The sequence below is a fragment of the Bacillus rossius genome, chromosome 6, assembly GCF_032445375.1.
Source record: "Bacillus rossius redtenbacheri isolate Brsri chromosome 6, Brsri_v3, whole genome shotgun sequence".
NCBI lineage: Eukaryota > Metazoa > Arthropoda > Insecta > Phasmatodea > Bacillidae > Bacillus > Bacillus rossius.
Genome location: NC_086334.1, coordinates 44,714,672 through 44,742,115, shown reverse-complemented (window position 1 = coordinate 44,742,115; position 27,444 = coordinate 44,714,672). Strand labels below are relative to the sequence as shown.

The window sequence follows — 27,444 nt, the reverse complement described above, 5'->3', positions numbered from 1 at the left end:
ACAAGTATCAGAAACTTAACTGTATGTCCTGGACACAAATATTGGTTATTCACAAACACAGGGGACATTAAAAAACAATGAAAATACCCTCGTAAAAAAAAAGAGAGAGAGAGAGAGAATATTGAGCTACACCTGAAATAAATCAAAACAACATGAAGTTAAGGTTTTTAATGTACACAATATGTACATACATAAAGGCTTTAAATATGTACTCTCATTGAGCTGGGCAAAAACAGAAGCAAACATTAAGTAATTAACAACACAGGTTCACCTTGGCTCACAGATATAATGTGTCAACATATAAAAAAATAATACAAAATTCACTAATTAACTATCTCAAAATAGTTTTTCAGCTAAACAATAATTTATTTATGTAAATATCACTCTTAACACAGGTACCTAAACTCATTAGCACATGTATAATGTAACAATATTACAATCTTCATGTATACAGTTTTAGGTTTCTCCTTTTTCATTTAATGCCCATTCTGTAAAACCATACCTTTTACAGTTCTCCCCATCAATATGTAAGTTAAAAAGAAAAGCATAATTTTGATTAAAGCACAATTACAAACATCTAAGTAATTGTGAAAAACCCAACAACACGAAACACAGCCAATCAAAGAACTTGCTCTCTTGCCTTGACCTAAAACAATGGGTTTAAATTTAAAGCATCCCAGAAATAAATATTAGTGACAGTTTTTTGACCATTAATTTTTTCATAGTGGCAAACTGAAACAACTGTGGTGCAAATGTCTGCCTTTGATTTTGATCTGTAATTTGTTATTTTTCAAACTTATTTTCAAATGCAGTTTGCAGTAAAAGCTGCATTTTTATCACAGATAACTTGGCATTCCTTGTTGTTATTGTATGTTCGTACAATTATTAATTATTTTTGATTTATGGCAATTTCTAGGAATATTCCATTCAGAAGCATATTCTGCAACAAATGTTGTGCCACTGCCACTTACACACATACACTATGTGCTATCTTATTTTCCATTTGTAAAATTCATCGGGAGAGTATAAATAATGAACTTTTTCACAGATGGATAGTACAGTTAAATTTTGTCCTCTAATACAACTTTTTAAATATTTATAAACACTTTAATCAACAAAACAATTAAATTTTACATTGCAGGTAAGCTTAGAGTACCTATTGAGCACAAATTCCAAAGTGTGCATTTAAACACAAGCCATACATTCAAATGTATGTCTTCCTTGGCTTTAAATTTTACCATGACCTACATTAAATAAATGTTTCCAACAACTTCAAAATTTAAAATTGGGTTTAAAGTGATTCAGAACATAATGAAAATGCTATCATATATAAACTCTATACATTACAATTAATATTTTAGGAAGCTTTAAAACACAAGTACACAGGCCTGATTTATTGCAGGTACATATTTATGTTTCAAGATTAAAAATATAATTCGATTTAAAAAAAAGTCAACAAAAACATTCAGAAATTAATGAATAGGAAAATAGGGAAGCACATTTCACTATTTTACAAGATCATCATTAAATCAAAAATAATAATTATGGATGGATACATCTTAAACCAACAGGAGTTTTGTCTGTAAATGTAACATTTTACAGAAATATCACACACTAAGTGTTAATATTCAAAATCAAAACAAAAAATTATTTACGAAAACATCTGTGTATCTTGTTTACAGTGTGCATAAATATAACACACGTACATGAACATGATTGCTAGAAGCTTGAAAAATGTTAAAATTCCCAGACTTTTCCAGGTTTTCCAGATCTGAATTGACAAATTTCCTTACCTTTCAGACACAATCAATCCTGCGGCACCACTTAATGATGAATGTTTTTTTTTTGCAGGAAAAGAAAATTGTGTCTGCCGTTAAAATGCCCCATTTTCATATTAAAACATATGCATACCAAAATAAATTAATAATTACATGATAAAACCTCTTCTCGGAAGAAAACAAAATCAAAGAACTTTAACCTCATCTATAATATATATATTTTTTTTACTTAGTAGAACTCACCCTATTGAAATTAATTATTGGTAATTTTGAAGGAAAGACTCTTTTCCGGAGAAAAAGTTATAAGTTGCAATTTTACTCCCTGACACAATTTCCAATCATTCAAGTTGTTCATAAGTAGTTTAGGTACCACTGAGTGGTTAGGTTAGCTTTCATATTACATTTATAGTTTGATAAAAAAAACTCAGTTTGAATAGGTTAGCTGCATTTAAAATATTTAAATATAGTGAAGACTGTTGGTTAAGCTAGGTTAACTACATTACAAATACTTTGAATGCAGTTGAATGATTGGTTATGAATTGCCAATTATAGCTACCTAACCTCAAAATTTGATGGCAAAATTCAAAATTAACAGTACTGAATACTTAATAGAATTACGGGTAAAACCAAATTTGTAACGTAATTTAAATAACAAATAAAATAAACTATTGTTATTTATTTTGTGTTTACTTAAGGTTGTAATTGTCTCAAGTTGAGGTTACCTGATTTTAAGTTTTTTATTTTTTTTATTTTTTTAATGATTTCTGATGCCATTTTTACAAGAGTCTAGCGACAGCAATGCTACCGTCCTGCAACTGCCGATCCTCTCCGAAGTTGGCCGATTGGGAGCGCCTACCCCCTGGATGTTTGATTTCCAAGTATCTTTAATGTAACTATCCTACCAAATCAACCGTCCACAAAGTTTTAAAGTATTTATAATGTAGCTAACCTAACCTAATTGACCATTAGTTATCATGTCCTTATCTGAAAATTACAATTTAATTAATAAATTTACTTTTATTTGCATTCATTATTCAAATATATTTATTACTTTTGAAATTATACGTGCTCGTATTAATTTTACAAGTACAAAAAAAAATTCGCACTTGCCGGGATTCGAATCGGCAACTTTACGATCAGATGATAGCGCCGCTAAGCGTTCAGCCACGAGGCCATATTTGACAAATAAAAGTTTCAGATGACATATATGATCGTGCCGCCGGCCCCGGAACGAGCGTGAGCGGTGCGGCAGCCGGCCCCGGAACGAGCCAGTTGCCAGTTGCCAGTTGCAGGAAGGTAGCATTGCTGTCGCTAGACTCTTCTCCATTTTTTACCATTTGCGATCTGGTTTCTCGTTTCATATATTTTGTTTAATATTAACACATAAACCCTAATTGCAGAAACCATAATTATATTCTCCTTGAAAACACTTTGATCTTGATCTCCTTACCACAACATAAATTATTAATTTAAATTTTATCATAATTTTTGAATACATATTTCTAGGTAAATTTATCTCTATTAATCCACAGATGTTGGTAATCTTCAGAATTATTGTAAAAAATTCAGTGTTGGATTACTTATTGACGCCACACGCCCATAAAAATAAATAGCCACGTCGTAAAATTAACGCAGTTTAAAATCAAAATAAATGTTTGCAAATGTACTATAGATTCTCCTGAAACTATTGGTAGATGCTATTGAACTTGTATGTAAACATATGTGAATACTTTTTTTCCCGTTGAACTACATGTTTACAGAAAAAAAAAAAGCCTGAGAATTCAAAAAAAGAAGGAAAATCAACAGAATTTTGTGATGTTATGTTATGATTTTCCTAACATTTCTCGAAAATCCCTGACCATTTTAAATTCCCTGACTTGTCCTAGCTTTTTAGACCTGTAGCAACCATGATAAACAAATTTTAATACACAAAATTAATTTGAAAATAATACATGTTATAATCATAAAACTTCTTTTATCCCTTTGTAATCAGCCTGACCTTTGTGTGTGAATATTAGGAAGTGTAAATTAAAGTTACTACAGTTTAGGGGTGGAACATTTGTTTAGAATTGTATTTTAAAGTACATGAATAATTAATTATAAACTTTATTGGGCTTTCTGAAACTAAAATACAGAATAATTGCAATAACCAAACTTTTTAGTCAGCATTTAGGTGGAATTTCAAGCAGTTTTATTTTACCAACTACATTCTAAGCAACAATCAGGAATGCATACATGCAAAGTTGAACACCTGGGAACTGCACACAACAGGAAATTTTTTTTCGCAGTGGTTTTGTCTATAAGGAACAGAGTACAGTGGGTAAAATACATGACACACCTGCAGTCTTGTGATTCAATTTGTACATTCTTATACATCATTCCTGGATATATTTTCCAGAAGAATGACATTGCCAAGCTGCCGTTACGAGCCGTTCTTAGAACACTTCTTCCCTGCAACACTCGTGTCGCCGGCGTCTGCGTTGTAAGATGAGGACAAAGCACCAAGAAGTGGAACAAACTAGCTATGTCTTGACAATGATCAGCAGGATGGTCAACAGGATCGTCGACGTGGCAAGAATCAAGATGCACACCATCTTGCGGTTCTTGCGTTGGAGCTTGTCTGCTTTCTGCAGCTGTTGGTAGCCCTGATGTACCTGTGACTGTGTCTGCTCTATGTTGTAGTCAATCCGATCCAGAATCGTACCCTATCATTACCAACATAACACACAAGATGACATCATCATTCAAGCATCACAGTTGACAGGGGTGTAGTCACAAAGTCAGTACAGTAATCATTAAAATGAAATTTTAGTTTTCTTATAGTCAAAGGTTTTTAAAGATCATTTGTATTCTGTTTTAGTAAACAAACTACAAATTTCAAAGTAATACATATATGTATGAAACAGAAAATTTTAAGCCTACATACTACTTAATATATGTTCTAGGTTTTACATAATATACCTATGTTTGCTTGCTCTATTTGATGCCATATTTTATGGAAGTACTAACATTTCTTTAGGTTAGCAGTTTAATATTTGATTCTCAAACATAATAAATTTCAAAAACATAAATTAATTTTAATTTAATTACCCATTATATTAATGTCATATAACAATTTTATATTTGTTAATTTTCATGCATTTCAGCTCACATGTTCCCCAATAAAATGTATGTCTTTACCATTCAAATAATGTGAAACTTACCTTATTGGAATGGTTAAGACAGTTACAAGTATTGGGGAAAAAAAAAAACCTTTATTATATGCTGATATTTACTTATTGAGTCTACAAAACAGTACAGTCCTGAATAACGACTCATTATTTTTTCTTAGTGTTAACACAAAACACTATCTGTTGTTTACTAGCAAACTGCATGGTTATTGTGCTGAGCTACAGCTTTGAAGAGAAGCACGGCCAGCCACAATAGCAAGATCAGCATCTAGAGCCCCGAAACGTTGCACAAGGAAAGGAACGGAAGGGAGAAGAAGTGTTCTAAAAGGTGTCGTACACGACAAGAGAGGAAGGCAGAACTGACAAAGTAATTCTCAAGACTCGAACGGCCACAATTGCAAAACGTCCAACCCTTGGTCCTGCTGCATTACTTGTGATCGGTAAAATGTTTTACAGTACACCCATAGGAGAAGGGACCAAAAAAAAGCTGCGATTTTAAAACAGTTGACCCTCGATAGCCAGCCAATGGGAAGTCCTACGGGAGGAGAGTGATGAGAGGCAATCACCCCATTCCACCTGCCCACCCCCCAAATCACAACCCCCAAAAGCCCTATTATTAAAAAAGAATATTGGGATTTATTTATTTATTTAATTTGTAACATGCCACACCAACAGCACAAGGCTCCAACGGTGGGCACAACATTTAGGACACGTACAAAACAAATACAGTAACATCATTAATACTAGAACAGAACAAATACTAGAACAAAAAAATTACAAAGAACAAAACAAATAGTAAGACAAAAATACAAGACGACGACACAACACAACATCCGAATAAATACTTAAATTCAAATAATTATTTAAACTTGCAAAAAAGTTTCATGAGAGTAACATGTTAACCAATGCGCATCTCTGTGATGAGGAAGGGGGGAATGCGGACGGATGCGGACGCACCTGGTCGGCCACCAGGTGGGCCAGGTCCTTGAAGACGTGGTTGAGGTCGGCGATGGAGCGCACGATCTGGCGCACCTCCTCCTCGCGCCGAGCGACGGCACGGGTGTTCTGCTCCTCCAGCAGCAGCAGCTGCTGCTGCGCGACGCCGCGCGACGCCGGCGCCATGCCGAACACCAGGTCCAGGTCGTCCTGGCCGCCCCCCGCCTCCTCCAGCTCCGCGCTCAGGTACTGCCGCGACCGCTCCTCCCGGGAGTCCAGCTCTGCGCCCACGCCACGCTCCCGTCACACACGGTTTCACGGCCTCTGCCTGCCACGTGTTTCATCCAGGACAATTTAAAGACATTCCGCTAAAGTGAAACACTGTTAAGGGGCCCGTCTACCTGGTCACACAGACGGTACGCAGAGCTTCAGGAAAAACAACGCGATTTCATAACTACTCAAGATATCCAAGTGGAGTCTGCTTACGAAAAGGATTTAAGAGTTCGCTGAGGGCCGAAAAGTACTTTTAATTTTGGATCATGTTTTTAAACTGTATTTCTAGAAGAGTTAAAATGGCTAAAACGCATGTTTTCAGAGTAACTTTAGGCGTAAAACAACCAGTACAGATTATTAAAAGCACTTAAGGGACTTGCATTACACCTTTATTTTCATTTATCGGCCATATAATGTTGCGGTCACCGCTAAAATTTCACAGTTATCCTGTGACGACGAGAAGACTACGCGTCAATTCAGAGCCTTGCGCATAGAGGCGATACCGCGCTAGATATACCATAGAGCGTCGCACTTATCATCCCGCCTCACTAACACACATACACCCCTGATGAGGCGGGCCCCTTAATATACAATTCTAATTAATATAAAGTGTTTTTTCAGCCCCTAGAAATTACATAATATGAGTGGTAAGTAATTTGTTTAATACAAAAGTATGATCATATAATATAAAGTTGTGTTCATTCCAAGGGTAAACAATTACATGTAGTAAAGGATGGTTAATACAAATACATATCTGTACCATGTTTCATTTCACCCTTCAAAGTTATTAAAAGTTCTAGCTGATTGTAATTTCTATGCACGATCTAAGTAAAAAAAAATAAAAACTGTAGTTTTTTAACTTACAAATACCACAAAATAATAATAATGAAATGATCACGGCACGCCATGGAAGTTACAAGAATTTTCCCGTCTAATTGCCCACATTGATTATTCGAAATCGCCAAAGTATCAGCTTTGATATACATCACAGCGACATGCTATTCAAAGATCAGTGCCTATCAATTAGTCGAAATCGTGGGACATGTGATAAGGTCTATTGTGGGTTGTTAAATGCAGTCTTGTCTGTCATGTTTGCAAAGTGAGATAGAGTTAAAAATTACAGGAGAAACAAACATGTTTTCATAAACAACTTGAAATTTTTTTTATTTTACCAGCAAGTGAGAACGTGTTTTGGTTCATAGTATGTATAGTAATTAGGGCTGGGCCGATGCCGATCACCGATCACAATAATCGGCCGATTTTAACTCATCGACATTGGTACCGATCTGCAAATTATTTACCGATCACCAAACGCAGATCATTACATGATAAATCAAAATTAATAAATACTGAATTAGCTTAAAGATGCAAAGTTGTACGTATTTATTTTGAAACTAACCCACAAAGAGTTGTCAAGTGTTAATGTTTTGTGTGCAGTGGTTAACAAAGTAAATCTTAAATATCAACAGATGATATACTGTTTATTTTCAAAACAATTCATCAAGAATTACCATGTGTGTCACTGAATTTTTGTATTGCATATTGTGTTGCACTCTTGGTATTGCAGTAGCATTTAGTTATTTATTTCGAAAATCTTTTGTAGATATTATAAAGCACTTATTTTCAAGACCTGTGAAAAGTGTCGTATGGGTATTTTGGTTTGTGGGGTGGGAAGGTCTAGACATAGTAGAAATAGGAAATAATTAGCTTAAATTATATTACTGTTCATTTTTAAAAACCAATGAACAAATTGTCTTCTGTCAGAAGTGTTAAATAAATGGTAAGTTATAAAGTAACTTTTTCATTTTTTTTTTTTTTTTTTTTTTTAGATTTTTATTATTAACATCAAACAAGCTATATAGTTCTTAATTTGTCTGATCAGCAATGATTGGCGCAAATGATCGGTATCAGAATGATCGGCTCAGCCCTAATAGTAATTTTAGAAATATTTTTGTTTTCCCGGACTTTTCCAGGGTACATAGAATTCCCCGACCCCTGATAAATTATCCCTAATACCATGTACATCCAGGCACCCGCAGTAACGCGAGAGGGCGGAGCCACTCACTCGCGAGGTAGGAGCTCTGGGAGCTGCGGAACTGTACTGACAGGTCTTGCAAGGACGCGACAAGTGACGAAACCACGTTGTACGACAGCTTCTTCTCCTGCTGGCTGCCGTCGCTGCTCTGGCGCCGGATCTGCTGGATGACCTTGTGTGCGGTCCCGAACATCTGTACAGCACATCCACGTATCATGCGTGTGGATACACAGTGCATAAGCCCTAACCGCAATGCCAATAGAACTACTAAATTTGCTGAGTCATGACGGAAACAGCTGGTTGTTGTTGAGGTTATAAAATGTAACTGCACTTTGCATGTCTAAATTTAAATGTAGTAAGCATTTGATATTTCTTTACTAGTGGATTTAATTAAGTGGACATACAAGGAAAACACACTAAGACCATAAATCAAAGTTTTGAGAGAAATGAATTTTTGTGTTAGTATATTGTGTAAAATGTTGGTACACATGTATTAATTATATAATTAAGAATGTGCACAGAAAATTATTGACACTTATCTGCCAAAATGCCAAACACAAAAATCTGCCAAAATAAAAACCTGAACTTAGTGGATTTTCCTTGTAATCCCATGAAAGTTCTATAACAAATTAATACTTCGCATGTACTATACAGCATCCCACGCTTAGATTGCAGTGTGGATGTAGATGGGTGCTTTCTCTAACACATGCCAACTGCAGTTCGCACTGTCCTTGTTTCTTAGTGCGCTGTTGCCATATATCATACAAATTAAAAAAAAATTTTCTGGACATACCTAGTGTTTTTGCATATTGAATAGCATCGAAATATGCATAAGGCAATATATATTTTGCATACTTAATGACATTTTAAGTGGCCCAAAATTTATTTTTAAATGTTACTTTCTCACTTGTAACTCATTTGAAGTATTCCAAAATGAATTACATAAAAAATTTAACTTACAGGTGTATTAATTTTTTTTAAAATTTATTTAATAAATTAATGTTATAGGATGTCACCGAATAAATCTCCAGACAAAAATGTTCCATGTTTCAGTTGTAGAACTATTCTTAAATAAGAAACTCACGCAAGAAAAAGTTGATCAGCAGCAAAGTTTTTTGCTATTAATATTAGATGGAGTTCATAAGCATGAAAGATGGTCACAAGGAATAGAATTAGTTTTTAAAAGCAACATCATCTCAATCGATCCTACAGTTTTTGTGGCCATAGCTGTGAAGACTTGTCTTCTTAGTGCAACAGTGTGCTGTAACTGAGGCTCGTTCCAAAACTGCTTCGTAAACAGGCCATGTGTTTGGAGAAGTAGGATTCTGTCCTGCAAGCACGTTCAAAGCCAAAGGCTTCCTTAGTTCAGCTATTTCCTTCGACACACATTTCTGAAAACCAGCCTGCCAGTTAGTGCAGTGTCTCGCGACCAAGCAACGCGTTGTGTCTGGTGACGCATTTCAGTTACACTTTTGACAGGTTATTTATTCATATGTGGATTACATAAATGTAAACTATGGATGGTGGAACACAGAAAATAAATTACACTGGAGGCTACGTGGGAGGGAACTTAAGATTATGTTGTAAGTATCTGAGTATTTTTCAAAAAACATCATTGTGAACACATCTATGGAAGCTTTGGTCAACTGTAGCGATATTAATTAAAAGATATGTGTTGTTATTAATTTATTTATTAAGTTAACTTTACAATTAACGTATGAATTTGTACCAACGAATGTGTGTGAACAGTTTCTTGTTGTGAGTTAAACTAAAAAAATAGTGGCTATTTATTACAAATTTATAAGAGTGAAAGTATAAAATATAAATTACGATATGAGTTCTTAAAATACTTCTTGTGGAATCAGAATTTTAAAAAAAAATACACATCCTGAAATTCATATTGTGTTAGAGATTTCGCAACAGCATGCAACATAAGCTGTGCACTGCAATCTAAGAGTGAGACGGTCTATAGTTTCAACAAAAACATAAATTTCTGAGTACCATTTGTGAACAAATGCACATGGCATTGTTGATAGATTTTTTAACCCCGGATCCGCTCCAGTCCCAAATGATCCGACTTAAACATGCATACATCATAACTTATAAGTATTTATTTTCATTAAGAATAAACTATAAAATTTCAGTTATGATGTCTAATTATAAAATAATAATCTAAGAAGTTAACCTGGTAAATCTGTATTGTACGGATTAGCGCCAAAAAAAATCGTACAAATATGAAATAACTTTCATTATATGCTCTTTTATGTCCTCTTTTCAAAACCGCCTGCGGAGATTAAAAATTCCAATTACTTTAGGAGATATCGCCGTTCTTATTTTGCAATACAAGCCCTATGTAATCATTCAACAGGCGCCATTTTATATTTTGCCGTGTGTGCGTGAATGCATAAATAACAGAAATTTTCCATTAGGTAAGGTTAGTTACATGATAAATACTTCAAAATAAACTGAAATTAAAAATAATATCAATTAATTTTACTTGTATAGTTTTAAGTATTTATAATGTAACTGACCTGACCTAACTAAACGGAACAAAGGTAGATTAGGTCAGGTCAGCTACAGTATAAATACTTTGAAACTGAACGGACATTAAAAATAATAAAAATTAATTTTAATGGTTGTTTAGTTTTAAAGTATTTATAATGTAGCTGACCTGACCTAACAAACCGGGAAAAAGGATGAACAGTAGGAACTCACGTAATTTTCTTTTTACGTGATGTAGTCGTTCAACTACGTCGCGAAAAAAAAAAATATCATACTTGTAAACAAGCAACAATGGGAACGCGGGAAGCCTACGATTCACTCATCCTTCTGGACATACCCGAATACTCACGTTGGCAAGCCTTCTTTCAACAGACGAGAGGCGAACGCCCGATCGTGCATCTTCGGTTTTTTTTTTTTTTTGTTTATTGTAAATAAATATGCAACTCATGAAAACTAATGGTCAATTAGGTATTGTTAGCTATATTATAAATACTTGAAAACATTGTGGATGGTTGATTTGGTTAGGATAGCTACATTAAAAATACTGTGAAATCATGTTAACGGTTTCCTAGCGCTGGATAGCTACATATTAAAAAGTTATTTGCTAAGCAACCATAAAATGATTTTACAGTTTTTTTAATGTAGCTATACTTACCTAATATAACCAACCATCCACAGTGTTTTAAAGTATTTTTAATTACTTCTTGCTAATTTTAAGAAAAGAAGTCTTGCCAACGTGAGTATCCGGGTATGTCCAGAAGGATGTGTGAATCGTAGGCTTCCCGCTGAACTCCGCATCAGTGCACATCACGAAAATTAAAAAATTCCATATCTCCTAAAGTATTTGGAATTTCTGATACCCGCCGGGTTTAATGAAAAGAGGAAGTTAAAGAGCACAGAATAAAGGTATTTTCGGATTTTTTAAAAATTTTTTTAAAAAAATCGCCAAAAAATGAATATTAAAAAATTCGATATCTCCAAAAGTAATTGGAATTTTTAATCTCCGCAGGCGGTTCTGAAAAGAGGACGTAAGATAGCATATAATGAAAGTTATTTCATATTTTTACGATTTTTTTTGGCGCTAATCCGTACAATACAGATTTACCGTTAACCTTTAAGACTGTAAACTAAAAAAAGAAAAAATATATATTAATGATTAATTTGAGAGCTGGGTAATTCCATGCACGAGTGAACCTTAACCCAAAAAAATTAATTTTGGTAATTTTCTCTGAAACTTGTATTAATTGCAACACTGATATCTACATTTTATATAAATATACTTATTTGGTATATTTTGTATGTATTAGTTTGTTTTATTTAGTGAATATGTGACTCAGCTGTCAAGTACATCATTAAAGTAAAGTTGTATGGCTTTTGTTGGTAAACCTGAAGTTTCCCTCCAATTTTTAATAGGTTATTTTCAAGAAGGACATTACACAGAAACTCTCGGCTTTGAAATTACATGGAAACTATTAGTGCAGGTAAATATATAATTTAGTTACTGGTGAAAAACTTTAACTATGTAGTAGTCTCACACCTGTAATAAAAAAAAGTACTAAAGTTTTTGTAGCTATGTCCTAGTCTGAAATAAAGTGAAAACATTTTGTGAAAGTGAGGTTAGGCATGTGCTTGTGTAATTAAGCAAAGAATTATTCACTGACAGATAATAAAAATGTTTATTTAAAAATTTTAAAATGTGTCACACCCGTAATAATGAAAAACCTCTGGTTTTTTCACCCTTACATAGCTGTTCATGTTTTTGTGTATATTACATACTATGTGCTGAATGTACACAGTGATTTTAGATAGAGATGTACGAACCTGCATATTTTTAAGTCGAGTCGAGTCGAGTCGAATTTTACAATAATTAGTTCGAGTCGATTCGAGTCGAGTTTGTAGATCATAAATTCAAGTCGAGTCGATTTGAGTCTGAATTTTTATTTGAATCTTTGACACTTAAGTCGAGCTTGAATATTTGCACTTTACTGCTAAGAGTCCTTAGATGGTTATCTTGTTATATTATGGCCCACTTAATCAAATATATTTAAAATACAAGTATTAATACAAATAATTCATTTAGAATAAATTCTTAACTGATATAATACAATTCAATAATTGAGGTATTCTGTAGAGCATCATACTACTAGTTACATTACTAATCACAGTAAATTAACTCATTATAAAAATTGAAAAATATGTTAATAGTTATACAAAAACTGTTCCAATAGTGCAGTTAACTATTTACATGGTAAATTAAATCAATTTCAAATAAGCAACAAATGAAACTGTAAAAAATTAAAATATTGTACAGTAATCATTTTGATTATTTTATACCACCTATAAAAGAGAATATTAAAGACTGTCGTATCAGCCTACAAAACATAATGAAAAAAATATATTCCTAGCAGTACATATTTAAAAATATTTTTATGGAAAGCGTATAACTATAAGAAGTAATATTTTAAGGTCACAGTCACAAATTTTTAAAATACAATCTACCATGTTATCTGCAGAAATAAAATAAAAAATAAAAAATCACAAATTATCGTGAAGAAAAACCAGTTTTTCTACAAGGCTCGAGGACAAGTTTTGGCGTCGTGTGGAAATGGTGAGTCCTGCTTTAGAGAACAACCTTTCACTAGCTACTGAAGTAGCTGGAATGCCTAAATAGTGCATTGCTAGCTCAGCTAGATGGGGGTAATTTCTGCACGATTTCCACCATTCAAGTGAATCTTCATCTCGACCAATTACTGCACCATCCAGAAAATCATGAACCTAAAAGAAAAAAATATGGTGTAACTGTAAAATCACTAGGCCTACAGAAATAATACAAATACAGTAAAACCACATTCCCTTGAATTAAACTTCCTCCTTAAATACATAAAAATATGGAACCACCCTTTTTTCCCCCCATTAAGCCACAAAATTTTGTTCTTGCATATTGCCATCTATGCTGAGAAAAAATTTAAGGTAAGGCTTGTATTGAAAAGAGATACCTGAATGTTAAATTACTGCCTAATATATTATTAATGTATTTTTGTTCTGATAAAAGGGTAACACAGGAGTTCTACTATAGCTTAAACATTTATTTTTTCCTACCTCTTTCTTCACTGAATCATCATCTTCTTCTGCAGGCTGTGTTTGCTTTGATTTCAAATCAAAGATACCCCAGAGAGAGTTGTTTGCTGAAGATGATGATGCACATTTTTCTTCCATAGCTTGTTCTTTCCTAGAACATTTGTTACCAACTTGTAAAGAACTTTTCTTCTTTCTTATTTCTTCAGTCAACAAATGTTTTGCAAGAACAATTTCGTGATTTTCCATTGTGATACATTTGAATCTTGGATCCAAGGCAGTACTTAGCAGATGTGTATGAGAGTCCCTTATGTATTGAAATCTAGCAGTCAATGATTTTTGCAATGCTCGTGCCAATGTAATGCCACTTCCTTGTACTCCAGTTTTCGAGGTTACATAATTCTTCAAAAATCCTTCAATGCTATAAATAATTGGACGAACCATTGAAAGAGTTGGTACACTTTCTTTGCACAGTTCTTTTGTAGCTAAGAAGAGAGGTTGCAAAATTTTCACGTACGCTGCAATCAAGTTCCATTCATTTGCTGTCAAACTTTCCTTGCCAGAGTTAGGCAAATCTGCAGACACTGCTTCTTTTTGTTCATGTAGGCGTTCAAGCATAAGATATGTACTGTTCCATCTTGTGTCTATCATCTGAATCAAAGCATGCTCTGGTAAACTTAATTTTTTTTGAATTGATTGTAGCCTCTCTCTTGATTTTGTGCTATGCTTATAATGGCCTACTATGGACCTGCATGTTTTCAAAACGCTGTCCAATCCAACTTCTGCAACAGCATCACTAATAGCTAGCTGTAAATTGTGAGCAACACAATTCAAATGAACTAAAGGCTTCCCAGTTAGAGCACTGCTCAAATTTCTGGCATTGTCACTCACTACGTAGATGGGAATCTGAGTTGAAGACAGACTAATACCCCAGTTGGATGTCAAATGGCACAACTTCTGATATATAGCTGTGCCTGTATGTTGACCAGGAAAGTGGGAGCATTCTAATGTGCGGTTCTGCATTGCAAAGTCACGAGTAAGAAAGTGAGATGTCACAGAAATGTACCCTTCCTGCTTTTTTGAAGTCCACAAATCTATTGTAAGAGACACTGATTTCACTGTTTCGAGATCATGGCTCAACGCTTGTTCCATAATCCTGCGAGTGTCACTGTACAATTTTGGTACTACAGACCTTGAAAAATGGTTCCTGCTTGGGATATGGTATCGAGGTTCAAGGGTTTCAATTAATTCTCTGAAGCCACGATCTTCTACAATAGATAATGGTTGATAATCAAGCGCAATCATGCGACCAATTTTATTTGTGATACTTTGCGATTTTGGACTGTCAGATGAAAGCATTACTTTTGAATTCATTGCTTGTGTAATAGGGGATGAAACAGGCCGCTTCAATAAATTCATAGCCTCTTTTTTAGCTACACACATTTCCTCATACTTGCGTTTCAAGTGTAAATGTGAATCCAAGTGTCTGATCAGGCTTGTGGTAGATGATGATGGTGTCTTCAAATGTTTTTTGCAACATTTGCATATTGAATACTGTTCACATTTTTCAAAAAATTCCCAAATTTTTGATCTTCCTGTATTTGTACTAGGACTGATAGTGCTTTCATGAACCTCCTGTACTTTAGTTTCCTCTGTTTCTGTTTTTAAATATCCTAAGATACCTCTAGAAGATGAATTTTTGCCTGACATTGTGAGTGTTTGCTCAGTAAACGTACGCCAGCTGCGGCCTGCAGCATTCACGAGTCAAAAAACAATGAATATAATTTAGGCTTGTAGGCGCGAAGGTTAGGTTAAGTTTCACACAATCATTTGGAACATTTTTGAAAACTTTCACTTATGGGAAGTGTAAGGCCGTGCTATAATTGGCGCAACATTATAATAAACGTTCCCATAGCAAATATAATACATTTAAAGATGATTGCTACAACACTAACGCCGTTAGAACACTACAACACCACGCCGCTACAAGACTAACGCCGTTACGTTGCCGGCCAATCGCAAGCTAGCACTTCCAACCAATCCAAGCTTTTGTATTTGTATTGAATAGTTACACTTTCTCGCCGAACGTAATAGTGTAAACAAACACGGAAGAAAAAAAATTCATGTTGGCCAACCTACACTTCCTAAAATTAGCGGAGCCATTAAACAAAGTTTTTTTTAAAATGCCATTTCGTGATTGGTGGCGTATCGGTCGCAAACATGCGCTCTGTAACACAAATATAACGCTACCGTTAATTTATTATTATAACGTTGCGCCGATTGTAGCACGGATTTACTAAAAACAAAAATATTTGTGCCGATATTATGATTATAAAATTTAATTCGTGTTTTGTTTATTAAAAATGTGTTCGTCTTCTTTGCTATGTGGTCACACCTGTTACGTTGGCAATATGTAAAACTAAAATATAAATAATATGGCCGATTGTCATCGTTGTTTCTAAGTACGTGTTTCGGTCTTACGTACGTAATTTTTAGTGTCGCCCGAATTCACGTAAGGAGATATTAAGAATTGTAATTCAATTTTATTATATTTTATCATCGAGTTTTACCCGAATTTTCTTTCGAGTTTCGCCCCGTCGAGTAAATTAAACTCGAATGCCGAGCCGAGCCGAGCTCATGCTACTCGCTCGACTCGACTCGAATTTTCGAGTCTCGGCCCATCACTAATTTTAGACCTACATAATGGAAATATTTTTCACTTTCAGGATGAATTCCAGAGATTATGTAAGAAAATGGAGGCAAAAGCAGAGAGATGATCCAGAAAAGTTGAAGGTTTATTTAGAAAAAGAACGAGAACATGATAGGAAGAGAAGAGAGAAGGCGAATGAAAGACTAAAACATGACAAGAAGAAGCTGAAATTAAAACGTCTCAAGAATACTGAACGACCGAGAAGATGCAGACAAAAGAAAAAAGAACAGGTTAGTTGCCAAAAGAAAACATTGTCTTCACCCTTAGGATCATACAAATGTGTACAGACATTAGGCAAAGCTGTAAGGAGAGTTCAAAAATCTTTGCCTGTTAGTCCAGCCAAAAAATCTGCAGTTTTCGCACAGTTATTGATCACAAATGATGTACAAGATGTTTCAAATATTCAGTCACAGAAAGATAATCACCAAAAACGGGCTTGGAATGAGGTAAGTGAAGAATTAAAAGTAAGAGTGCAACAATTTTACATGAGGGATGATGTAAGTCGTACAACACCTGGCAGGAAGGATACCACTTCAGTTATTGAATCTTCTACAGGAAAGAGAGTGACAAAGCAAAAGTTTAAACATGGTAATGACTGTGAAAGAAGCATTTAGTTTATTTAAGTCTGAAAATCCAGATGCAAGCATCCATATCTTAAAATTCTACGAGCTTCGCCAAAACATGTTTTTTCTTCATCACAGCTTCCTCACAATGTGTGTGTTTGCAGATACCATGCAAACTTTAACTTTATGCTACAGGCAGCTAGCAATAAAATAAAATATCTTCCTGCTACATCCAAAGATCTATTAAGTAAAATGTGTTGTGACATAGGTAATGAAATCTGTATGATAGGATGCTGTACAACTTGTGAAGACAGTATATTCAATTTACCAAGTACGCGGGGCGTTGACTTGACAAAAGAGGTTAGATGGAAACAGTGGACAGATGTAGATGGACGGCCAAGGCTGGTGGAAACAGAAGGATCAATTGAAGATCTATTGAATGAAGTGCAAAAGCAATTAGCATCATTTAAAATTCATTCATTTGTTAAGAATGTAAAGACTAAGTATTTTGAAGAAAAGAAGCTCTCTCCAGCAAAAGATGAAGTAATTCTACAGATAGATTTTGCAGAGAACTACTCAGCCACATATCAGGATGAAATTCAGTCAGTCCATTGGAGCCATAATCAGATCACAATTTTCACATGTTGCTCCTGGCTTGGTGATGGTGAAAAAAAGTGTTATGCTGTAATAAGTGATGACTTAAGTCATAACAAATACTCGGTTTGGACATTCATTAACACCATCATCTCTGATTTAAAAGAAAATCATCCATATGTTAAGCACATCTATTTTTTTCCAGACGGATGTGCTGGACAGTTTAAAAATAGGTACACCTTATCAGGATTGTGTTTCCTCAAAGATGATTATGATCTGGTTGGCGAATGGAATTTTTTCCCTACTTCCCATGGGAAGGGAGCTGTGGATGGTGTTGGAGCAGTGGTAAAAAGAAAAGTCTGGCAACAAGTAAAGAGTAGGAGAAACACAGTAATAACTGCACAAGAGTTCTATGAATGTTCAAGGAAATCTGTCAAAGGCATCAATATTCTCTTTGTATCAAGTGATCTGATTTCAGAATCCAGAAAATTGTTTGAACCTAGATGGGAAAATGTGCTTGCAATCTAAACATCATTTTAAATTTTGCAATGAGATTAGTGTCCTTGTGGGGTGTACATATTCATCAAAACTGGAAAGATGTGATATTTTGGATTGCCCAGACACTAAAAGAAAAGGAAAATTAAGATATTGTGAAGTATATTCTGATTCAGATGATTCAACAAGTTTTGAACAAGATACTGAAACTGTGTCACCACCTACCATACATAACCTTAAACACGGAAAGTATGTATTGGTGAAATTTATGAGAGCTGGAAAAAAGAAAAATATACAATATTGTTATGTATGTGTTTGTCAAGGTAATGTTGAAGAGGATGGTGAAATCAAAGTCATGGCTCTTAAAATGTGTGCTAAAGAAAACAGGACGGATGACAATGATGTTTCTTATGTTAACTTTGATCAGGTAGTCACCATCCTTCCCGAACCAACCATACAAATCATTGGAGACAGGTATTCATTTGTATTTTCCAGAAGAGTCGATGTTTATGAGAAAATGTAGAAAAATGTCAAGCATATAGTGGAAAGATTTGGCTACTTATGTTGTTTATATCTTGGTGTTTTAAGGGTGTTTTTGTGTTGAAAGCACTAAGTCACACTTGTAAGAAACTGTCATGCCCATAATGCTAGAGACATTTCAGACATTTCTATTCTAATTTTAATTTTTATCCAATTTTTTTATAGTCCATAAATACTTATTTATGTTAGCTTGTTACAACTGATGTATGCCATTGTTTTTCCACAGTTTACAAAACTTATCATATTTTTATTGACAGATGATGTTTTTGAGGAAATGTAATAAAGTGTGTAAAGACCAATATTTTCTGTAAAGAGAAATTGCATATAGTATTAATATTTAGGTTTTATTTATGATAGTTCAGTTCAGTTATGTACTACATAAAAGTGTACCAAGTCACACCCGTAAGAAACAGTGTCACACCCGTAATGAAAGGAAAAAATTAAACAAAAATAAAAAAATATAAAATTTTACTTTTTCAATTGTGCATAAGTACCTACTTCCTTGTGCTTGCATGTTACAACTAACGTACTGGCATGTTTTTTTATTCGTTAAATTCACAGAAATATTAAATTATATTTAGCAGGATGTAGAGTGAGGTAACATTTCTGTCACATCCGTAAGAGACTTTGAAGTTTGATATTGAAATTAAATAATTTGTCAATCCATGTATAATTTTAGAGTAAGAAACATTTCATGATACTGTACCTAAATAAAATATGATAACAACAAAGTTTTTCTTTTTACATAATATTTTAAGGATAGTTATTTTAAATGGTTCTTTCGAATGTCACACCCGTAAGCTTGGAATACCCCAGCTATGAGGATTGGCAATCAGGAGCACTGACCCGGGCGACCTCCTGGGCGAGGGCCTCGATCTGGCGCTCCTCCCCGGAGGAGTCGTCGAGGGTGGGGCGGAGCAGGTGGCGGGCGTGCAGGGCCTCCAGGTCCTGCACCTTGGAGCGGAGTCGCGACAGGCAGTACTGGGCCTCCTCCAGCCCGTCCGCCCACGCGGGGGGCAGGCGCGACTCCCGGCCGGACCGCAGCTCCAGCCCGCCCTCCGCGTCGGGCCCCACCAGCGACATGCGGTCCGTCACGCGCTGCGCACGCACCCGCGAGTGTGAAGGTTCGCATCCTAGCTTGCGGCTAAACGAATCCGCGAAATTTCCCGGGTCTCCGGTCATCGGTCCGGACAACGTTAGGGCGTGTCTGATGAGCTGTGGCCCGAGTGAAGTCGTCACAGAAACGAGATGCGCACCCGGGAGCCGAGCACAGAGCGGGGGGAGGGCAGCAACAATGCATAGTATAGTAGGCTCTGGACAACATATGTACCACTCACTGCAACATCCGCAACATGTCAGAGACCACAGCCACCTACCTACGCACTCTCATGCAGTTGTTGTTTACAGAAAGCACATATAAAAACTTGCAGAGACCTGGTGATTCCCTGATTACTCTGAGCTAGGAACCACCTAATTAGTTCTGCAGAAACCCTAAACTGTTCTGTGTCTGTGTCTCAAATGATTACCAGTTTAATTAATACATCATGTGCTACCATTATTGGTGACAACAGTCAACATTACTTTGAAAACAATGCTAAGTGAATTAAAGCAAATAGAAAAAAACAATAACGAACAGCATGAGGATTATGTATTCTCATTTTCCATTGTTTTAATGTATGAATATTGCATTGTGTGATCATTAAATTCTTCTTCATTTTGAACATTAAAAATTTTATTTTTGTGCAATAACTACTTTGGCATTTGCTAATGTGTAAGTTTGAATGGATTTGCTTGGTTTCTGGGTTGTAGTCACTGTTTGAAAGTATAATTTGCATACAATGAATTTTTATTCTATTTGGATTTTAATAAAACAAAATAAAGTTGCCAGTGATGAAAAAGAAACAGAATAAATGAGTTGGTGTTAACAATATATTAATTCAGTTTTATAAATTAAATCATACAGCCGCATCAAAGGCGAAGATTGTCCAACGTTTCAGGCAACCTTGCAGCCGCCACTTAAAAGGGCCTTAGAAATTATCCTCGCCTGAGAGAGGAGTGTTTCCTGATTGGCTACAGCTGTGAGCCAATCAGAGCCTTACTTTATTCAGTTTATCTGGTTTGTTTGGCGAATTGGAGCTGGGCTTTTGTGATTGGCTGTATCTGCTGGTCAATCAGTGGCCTCTTCTCTTCTGGTTGGTGGGGCTATTTGGCCAATCAGAGGTAATCTGTCTTTTGTTTAAAAAAATGCATAGCTAGATTTTGAGCATTTCTGAAGAGCCGTTCTCATATTCTGCTTAATTTGTATCCATCCTCTCTACATTTGATCAGTGGCCGAAGCATTGAACTCAACTAATTCAACACCACACCCAATATCCTCCAATTAACGAAAAGATAGTGGAAATATTAAAACACCCATCAAACACAAATAATGGATACAAATTAAGCAGAATATGGGAACTAATCTTCAGAAACACTCTAAACCTAGCTCTGCATCCAACAAAAGACTGATTTTGAATGGCCAAAAATCCCCGCTAACAAGAAGAGGAGAGGCCACTGATTGACCAGCAGATTCTGACAATCACAGAAGCCCAGCTCCGATTGGCCAAACCAACCACAAAACCTGAATAAAGGAAGGCTCTGATTGGCTCCCAGCTGCAGCCAAACAGGAAACTCACAGGCAAGAGTATTTAAAAACAATAGAATTTAAAACAGAAACCAGAAGCCAAGCAACTCCAGCCAATGGCCACAAAAGCCTGTGATCTTTATTACAAGTTTGGATGTTTTGTAATCTTGGTTGCAGATATTTAAAGAAATGGCCAAGAAACAGAGGCTTTTATAGAAAGTTTGACAGTTTTTGACAGTATACTTATAACGCAAATTTTTTTCCCCTTAATTTTTGAACTTAGAATATTTTACACATTTTCTCTAGGATTGACTAAATTTGTCACCAATGACTGTAAACAAACTGTAATTTTTGTAATGCTGTTTTTATGTGGTATGAGTCCACATGTGAATATCTACTTGTTTGTGTTATTCATGACCAATGTATCCAAAATAACTTTAGATAAATGTCAAACTTGTGTTTCAGCAGTCTAGAGACAGTTTTATTATGCAACATTTCAATATGATCATACGTCACACGTTTCTGGCATACAAAGGTGTGTGAATGATTAGAAATTTCAAATAACTCAAAACCTAAAGAAAAGGTAGCATAACAATAAAAAAAAGGTTAGATACACTTATTCTGAATGTCATGCCCTTGGTTGGTAGTCCTGCTATGAACTGATGAACTTGACCTGGATTCACAACAGCCTGGGAACAGAACAAGAATCTGACAGAATAGACACCAGGAATCATAAAAATAGAATAATAGTTGAACCACTGCTAAATTGATGATTGATTAACAGAAGAGAATGTAATCAGTCCAACAACACGGACAAAAAATATCAAACTTCTTTATTTCTGTAATTATTGACGAGAAGGATGCATACGAAAATAATAAAACAAAAATCTTAATTGTTTTGTATGACATAGCCAAGTTTACCTCTTGATCCTAATGGCATAATACTATCTATATTGAATCTGTTGTACATGATGCTTTAATTGAGTACGTCAAAAGATCCTGGCCAAACAAAAACTCTACTATTACAATCCAAACAAATTATGCAGGTCTTATGGGATTTTTTTCGTATTCAACTTACGATCATAAGTAATTATTATATAATAAGTTTATTTATCTCTAGGATCTTTCACTGTACTAAATTAAAATAGCCATAATCATGTACCACAAGATCATTGTATATAGGATCATGCAATCAGAATCAAGGGATGAACTTGGATACATGATAGGAAACTTCTACCCAAAAATATAAAAATAAATTTTCTTAATTCCTGACTATTTTCTTATTCCTCTGTTACACAAAACTGCACTACTTCCAGTAGTTTACCAGTAGATACCATTTTATAGATAATTTGATTAGGTGAGTCACATTGTGGTGGTTGCCACCACTTACTGAATGTTTTAATTTTAACCTAATGTAGGTATTTAATTTTTAAAGTTGCCTTATTAATCCTTATTTCAGTAACTGAGTATTTTATTTTTAAAAGTGAAGTAAATATTTATTTTTACAGGTGGTAAATTTTGTTAGAAGAACGAGTCAGGTTGGTAACACGAGAGATGAACTCCAGAAAGAAAAGAACCAGAACGAAGAAGAATTTAAGTTTCATTTACTTTTGAAATTTATCTATAATTTTTTTTAAATTCCATTTAAATATTTTGTGGGGCATACAATCATTATTTATGTTTTAATGGTGTGTGGCAAAGAACTGGACGGTCAAGAACTTCCGCCCGCTTAAGCGGCGGAAAGGGGGAGAGGAAGTGTTGTATGTTTTATCGTCACCGAGAACAGGTGGCGGAAGGTTATACGCGCCACCGTGAAATACATTAGCGGTACAAGAGTTGAATTTGCATAAACTTTTTGAGGGCATGATATGGAAGCAACAGGCAACCTGTGCACTTTTAGTCTTTAGTGACACGAAAGTAAATACAAAATTTACAAACCTGCGGAGTGCAAAGACAGTGCACACGATTCATGAGTGCTACAAGATAAGAATGTCATCATGTTTGCCATTGGGTCAGTGATAGTGACCTGGTGTTGAGGTAGTCATCCAGATTTGCCATTACGTGGCGACCAGTAGAGAGAGCCTCTGTTGAGCCGAGCTTCCGTGGGGAGAGTAAACTGTAGACTTAATTAATTTTAGATTAGATCAGATTTGATGTTCATTTGCAATTGGGCTTTCACCCGGTGGCAAGAAAGATATCCTCCCTTTTCACTCACTTCCTCCCCCCCTTCAGATCCCATGCATCTCTCACCCATAACATTCCTTCAACCAACCCATTCCACTCCCTCCCTGTCCCCCAAAGGAAAGCGTTCCTACTCTTTTCCATTCGTCTCCATTCTCTCTGGAGCTTCATCCCATGATCTCTCCTCCCCTTCCTCTATGTAGGTACCCCCTTTCCCAGCTGCCCCCAAACAACAATTAAATTTTTATAACTTAATTAAGAATCTTAATATAAGCTAGGAAATAATACTCTAGTTAATAAATTGGGCTATCGTTTTTGCACCCATTTTTCCACTTGTACAACAATACTTTAAAATAGTGTGAATGGTTGGTTAAAAATTACCAATTTAAAATCCAGCCAACTTAACCTAACCAACTAATCACACAATTTAAGCATATGTATAATGCAGCTGACCTAAACAACCATTCACATGATTTTACAGTATTTTTAAGGCAGCCAACCAAACCTAATCAATCAATCACACAATTCACAAGCTAATTCAACATAGCTAATGAACTTAAACATCCATTCTCATTACTTTACGCAATTGTAATGTACCTAACATTATTATTTAAAACGGGTAACTACTGGTAAACAATGCCGCCCTCTTACAGACTGATTATAAAAGAAGTCAAGAAGTTTAAAAAAAAGGCATTGTTAATTTTTCTTATTGTCTTGCTTTATGTTAGTCCATTGAAAAGTTACATTTGGGGTTGCGTTTTTTAGACGACACCATTTTATTTTTTTGATGTGTAGGGGGGGGGGGGGGGGGGTCAGTGTAAAGCTAAAACCAAGTTTGTGGGGTCGCCACCCTTGTCCCACGGCCACCATCTTGAAAATAGGGGTTGAAATGGTTTTTACAATATATCTCTTAAACTATTTATTTGATAAAAAAATTTGTTAACATTTTTTGTTGCAAATTAAATTCTCTACAACTTTGGTCCAGTAACTTTTTGTCATAGAACTATAAATAAAAAAGTTATAAGCAAAAATCTTCAGAAATTCAAGAAAAAAATTTATATTTTTCAATATAACTTTTTTTTTTATCATTTTACGAACAAATGATATCTGACCATTTTTGTAGATCGTTTTTTGAGGAACAACTTTTATTCACATCATTTTTTCATTAAGTCAATAGCTAAGGTTTTACAGCGCTCCGAAGTGAGTACTATTTTTCAGTACTCTTAACTATACATATATTATACGTGTGTACTAATAATATGTCATCAGTTATTGTTTTTTTTTTATTTTGTTATTATAACTTTTTTAATTACAAATTTTCCCCACCACCCACGAGGTAGAGTCTAGAGGCACGTTTTTTTTTACGTGGTATCCCCAATAGGCATAATCCACGGTAATTTTCTAAATTAGAACTACTCCGTCCTCAGTCGTTTCGATGGACCAGGCTGGGGCTCAGTTTCCTTTGCATTTGCAAAAGATCAATTTTAGAAGCTCAGGGGGTGCTGGAGGTTTAGAGTTCTGCACTGGCATCAATAATTTTCCACATTTTTTCCAGCCCCAGTCTTCAGGATCATTATAATTACCAAGCCATGACTGGACCTGATGGTAGACTCGGAAAGTATGAAAGCGAGCTGTGTCTTGTGTTGGAGGAAGTGAAGATAAGTTAAATGTACTTTTTGTCACTGCCTTGGCGAATTGTTTGTATCTTAGCCTGTCAAGAGAATTATCATCTTTATTAACACCGTATAAAGAGATAAAAAAAAGTTCACCAATTACAGTGAGCAAAGCAGGGTCAACTCTCTTGTTGAGAAACAAAGCCGTTCCACTTGCAAACTCTAAATGTTTTTCCAGGTTTTTCACAAATTTCATTTTACTGATATTGTAAGGAGCTGAAGTTGTGTCACATCCGGAAAAAGCATGAAGAAACAGCAAGTTATCCGCAATGACATTTCCGTACATAAAACCTGATGCACAATATAATTGTTCTGCTGTTCGTCCTTTTGATGGTTTTAAAAAAAATACATTTGCTTGTTCTCTGCCAAGTGCTGTGAGCAATATCAGTATGTCAATATCTTCAGCTACAATAGTAACGGTATTAAATAATGGAGATGCAGCAAGAGCAGTGCGAACGATAAGAGCGTCTGGGTCTGATTCTGCTTGGTCAACAGTGAAACCCATTTCCGAGAATACAGTTTTAAGAAGTATAATAAAGTTAGATTTGTTCTTCTCATTACCAAGAAATTTCTCTTGTGATAATGTCGGTATGGTGTTCTTGTCAAATTTTACTTCTGTCGACTGGTGTTTTTTCGTGCAGCGCAAACGTTCCCAGGGTCGTCTGAGTAACCGTCAAACACAATGCTTGCAGAGAGCCCGAAGTGTTCTTGTACATATTTGATGTATTTTGTAGTTATATATAATAATAACAATAGCAGGCAGTTGTTCTTTTGTTCCCTCATGGTCACTTGGGTATTTTCTACCTGAACAGTATTCTCAGTAACGACCATCAGATTTAAAATTATTTTAAAAATCAATAATTGTTAAATCCTGTTATGGAGTGAAAAAGAGTCAATAATTAATGATTAATAATATTGCAAAATTTGTAATTAAAAAAGTTATAATAACAAAAAAAAACTTTAACTGATGACATATTATTAGTACACACGTATAATATAGGTAGGTATAGTTAAGAGTACTGAAAAATAGTACTCACTTCGGAGCGCTGTAAAACCTTAGCTATTGACTTAATGAAAAAATGATGCGAATAAAAGTTGTTCCTCAAAAAACGATCTACAAAAATGGTCAGATATCATTTTTTCGTAAAATGATTAAAAAAAAAAGTTATATCGAATAAGTATAAAATTTTTTCTCAAATTTCTGAAGATTTTCGCTTATAACTTTTTTATTTATAGTTCTACGACAAAACGTTAGTGGACCAAAGTTGTAGAGAATTTAATTTGCAACAAAAAATGTTAACAAATCTTTTTTATCAAATACATAGTTTAAGAGATATATCGTAAAAACCATTTCAACCCCTATTTTCAAGATGGCGGCCGTGGGACAAGAATGGCGACCCCACAAACTTGGTTTTAGCTTTACACTGACCCCCCCCCCCCCCTTACACATCAAAAAAATAAAATTGCGTCCTCTAAAAAACGCAAGGTAAGGCCTAAAAAATGTAACATTTCAATGGACTATGTGTACAGTATACCGTTAAAGTTCCGTTCATAAGAATTGTGAATCCAGTTTTAAAGCTATAGGAATTTTTTTAGACAATTAGTGAACTTATGACATCAATACTATCAAACCCATTAAACCTTAATATATATATTTACCTGTTCTGAATAAATATGCCTACTTTGCATAGCATTGTTGCGCATTAGCACGAATACATCTGTTAAACTTCTAGTTGTCATTTTCTTCACGTAATATGGCTTTACTTGATAAGTTAGTAAACGATCCACGAACACATTATCGAGCACGGTTTTTATGACGTTCTGTTAATAAAATACAACTCTAAAGAGATCACAACAATAATCTTACAAGTGATATGTAAAGAACGACAAAAAAAAAAAAGAAACTTAATTTCTTAACATCTGTTAGTTTTAAAAAGTTCAAAAAAGTGCACATAACCACTTATTGATCGAATTATAATAATTGAAATACGTGACATGGGTAGTGACGTGTTCAATGTAATAATCTGCATCACGTTCAAACATAATATTTTTTAATTGATTTAATTAGTTGTTTAAGAGAAATCAGTGTCAGATTCACACACGACTGAAACATACTGCACTTTTGCTGCAACGCCATTGACATAAACAAACAACTATCAATTGTCATTGAAAAAAAAAAGGTTAAACCATGGATATGCGTGTAGAGTCAAAAACAAAAATATTTCAGGTAGGATAAACAAGTGACACACAAAGAAACTAAAATCAAAAATATTGTGGTTCCAAATCAAAATTAAAT

The 27,444-nt window shown here is 34.9% G+C and overlaps 1 protein-coding gene across 1 annotated transcript; it reads right to left on the bottom strand.

Moving 5' to 3' along the window:
• Positions 1–153: 153 nt before the first annotated feature.
• Positions 154–27,293, bottom strand: LOC134533127 (syntaxin-16). The gene is made up of 5 exons (XM_063370405.1): positions 26,808–27,293; positions 19,518–19,769; positions 8,223–8,385; positions 5,906–6,165; positions 154–4,483 (listed from the first exon to the last, which is right to left on the bottom strand). The coding sequence occupies exons 1-5, from the start codon at positions 26,886–26,888 to the stop codon at positions 4,301–4,303; spliced, it is 939 nt and encodes a 312-aa protein (XP_063226475.1). The 5' UTR covers positions 26,889–27,293; the 3' UTR covers positions 154–4,300.
• Positions 27,294–27,444: the final 151 nt, after the last annotated feature.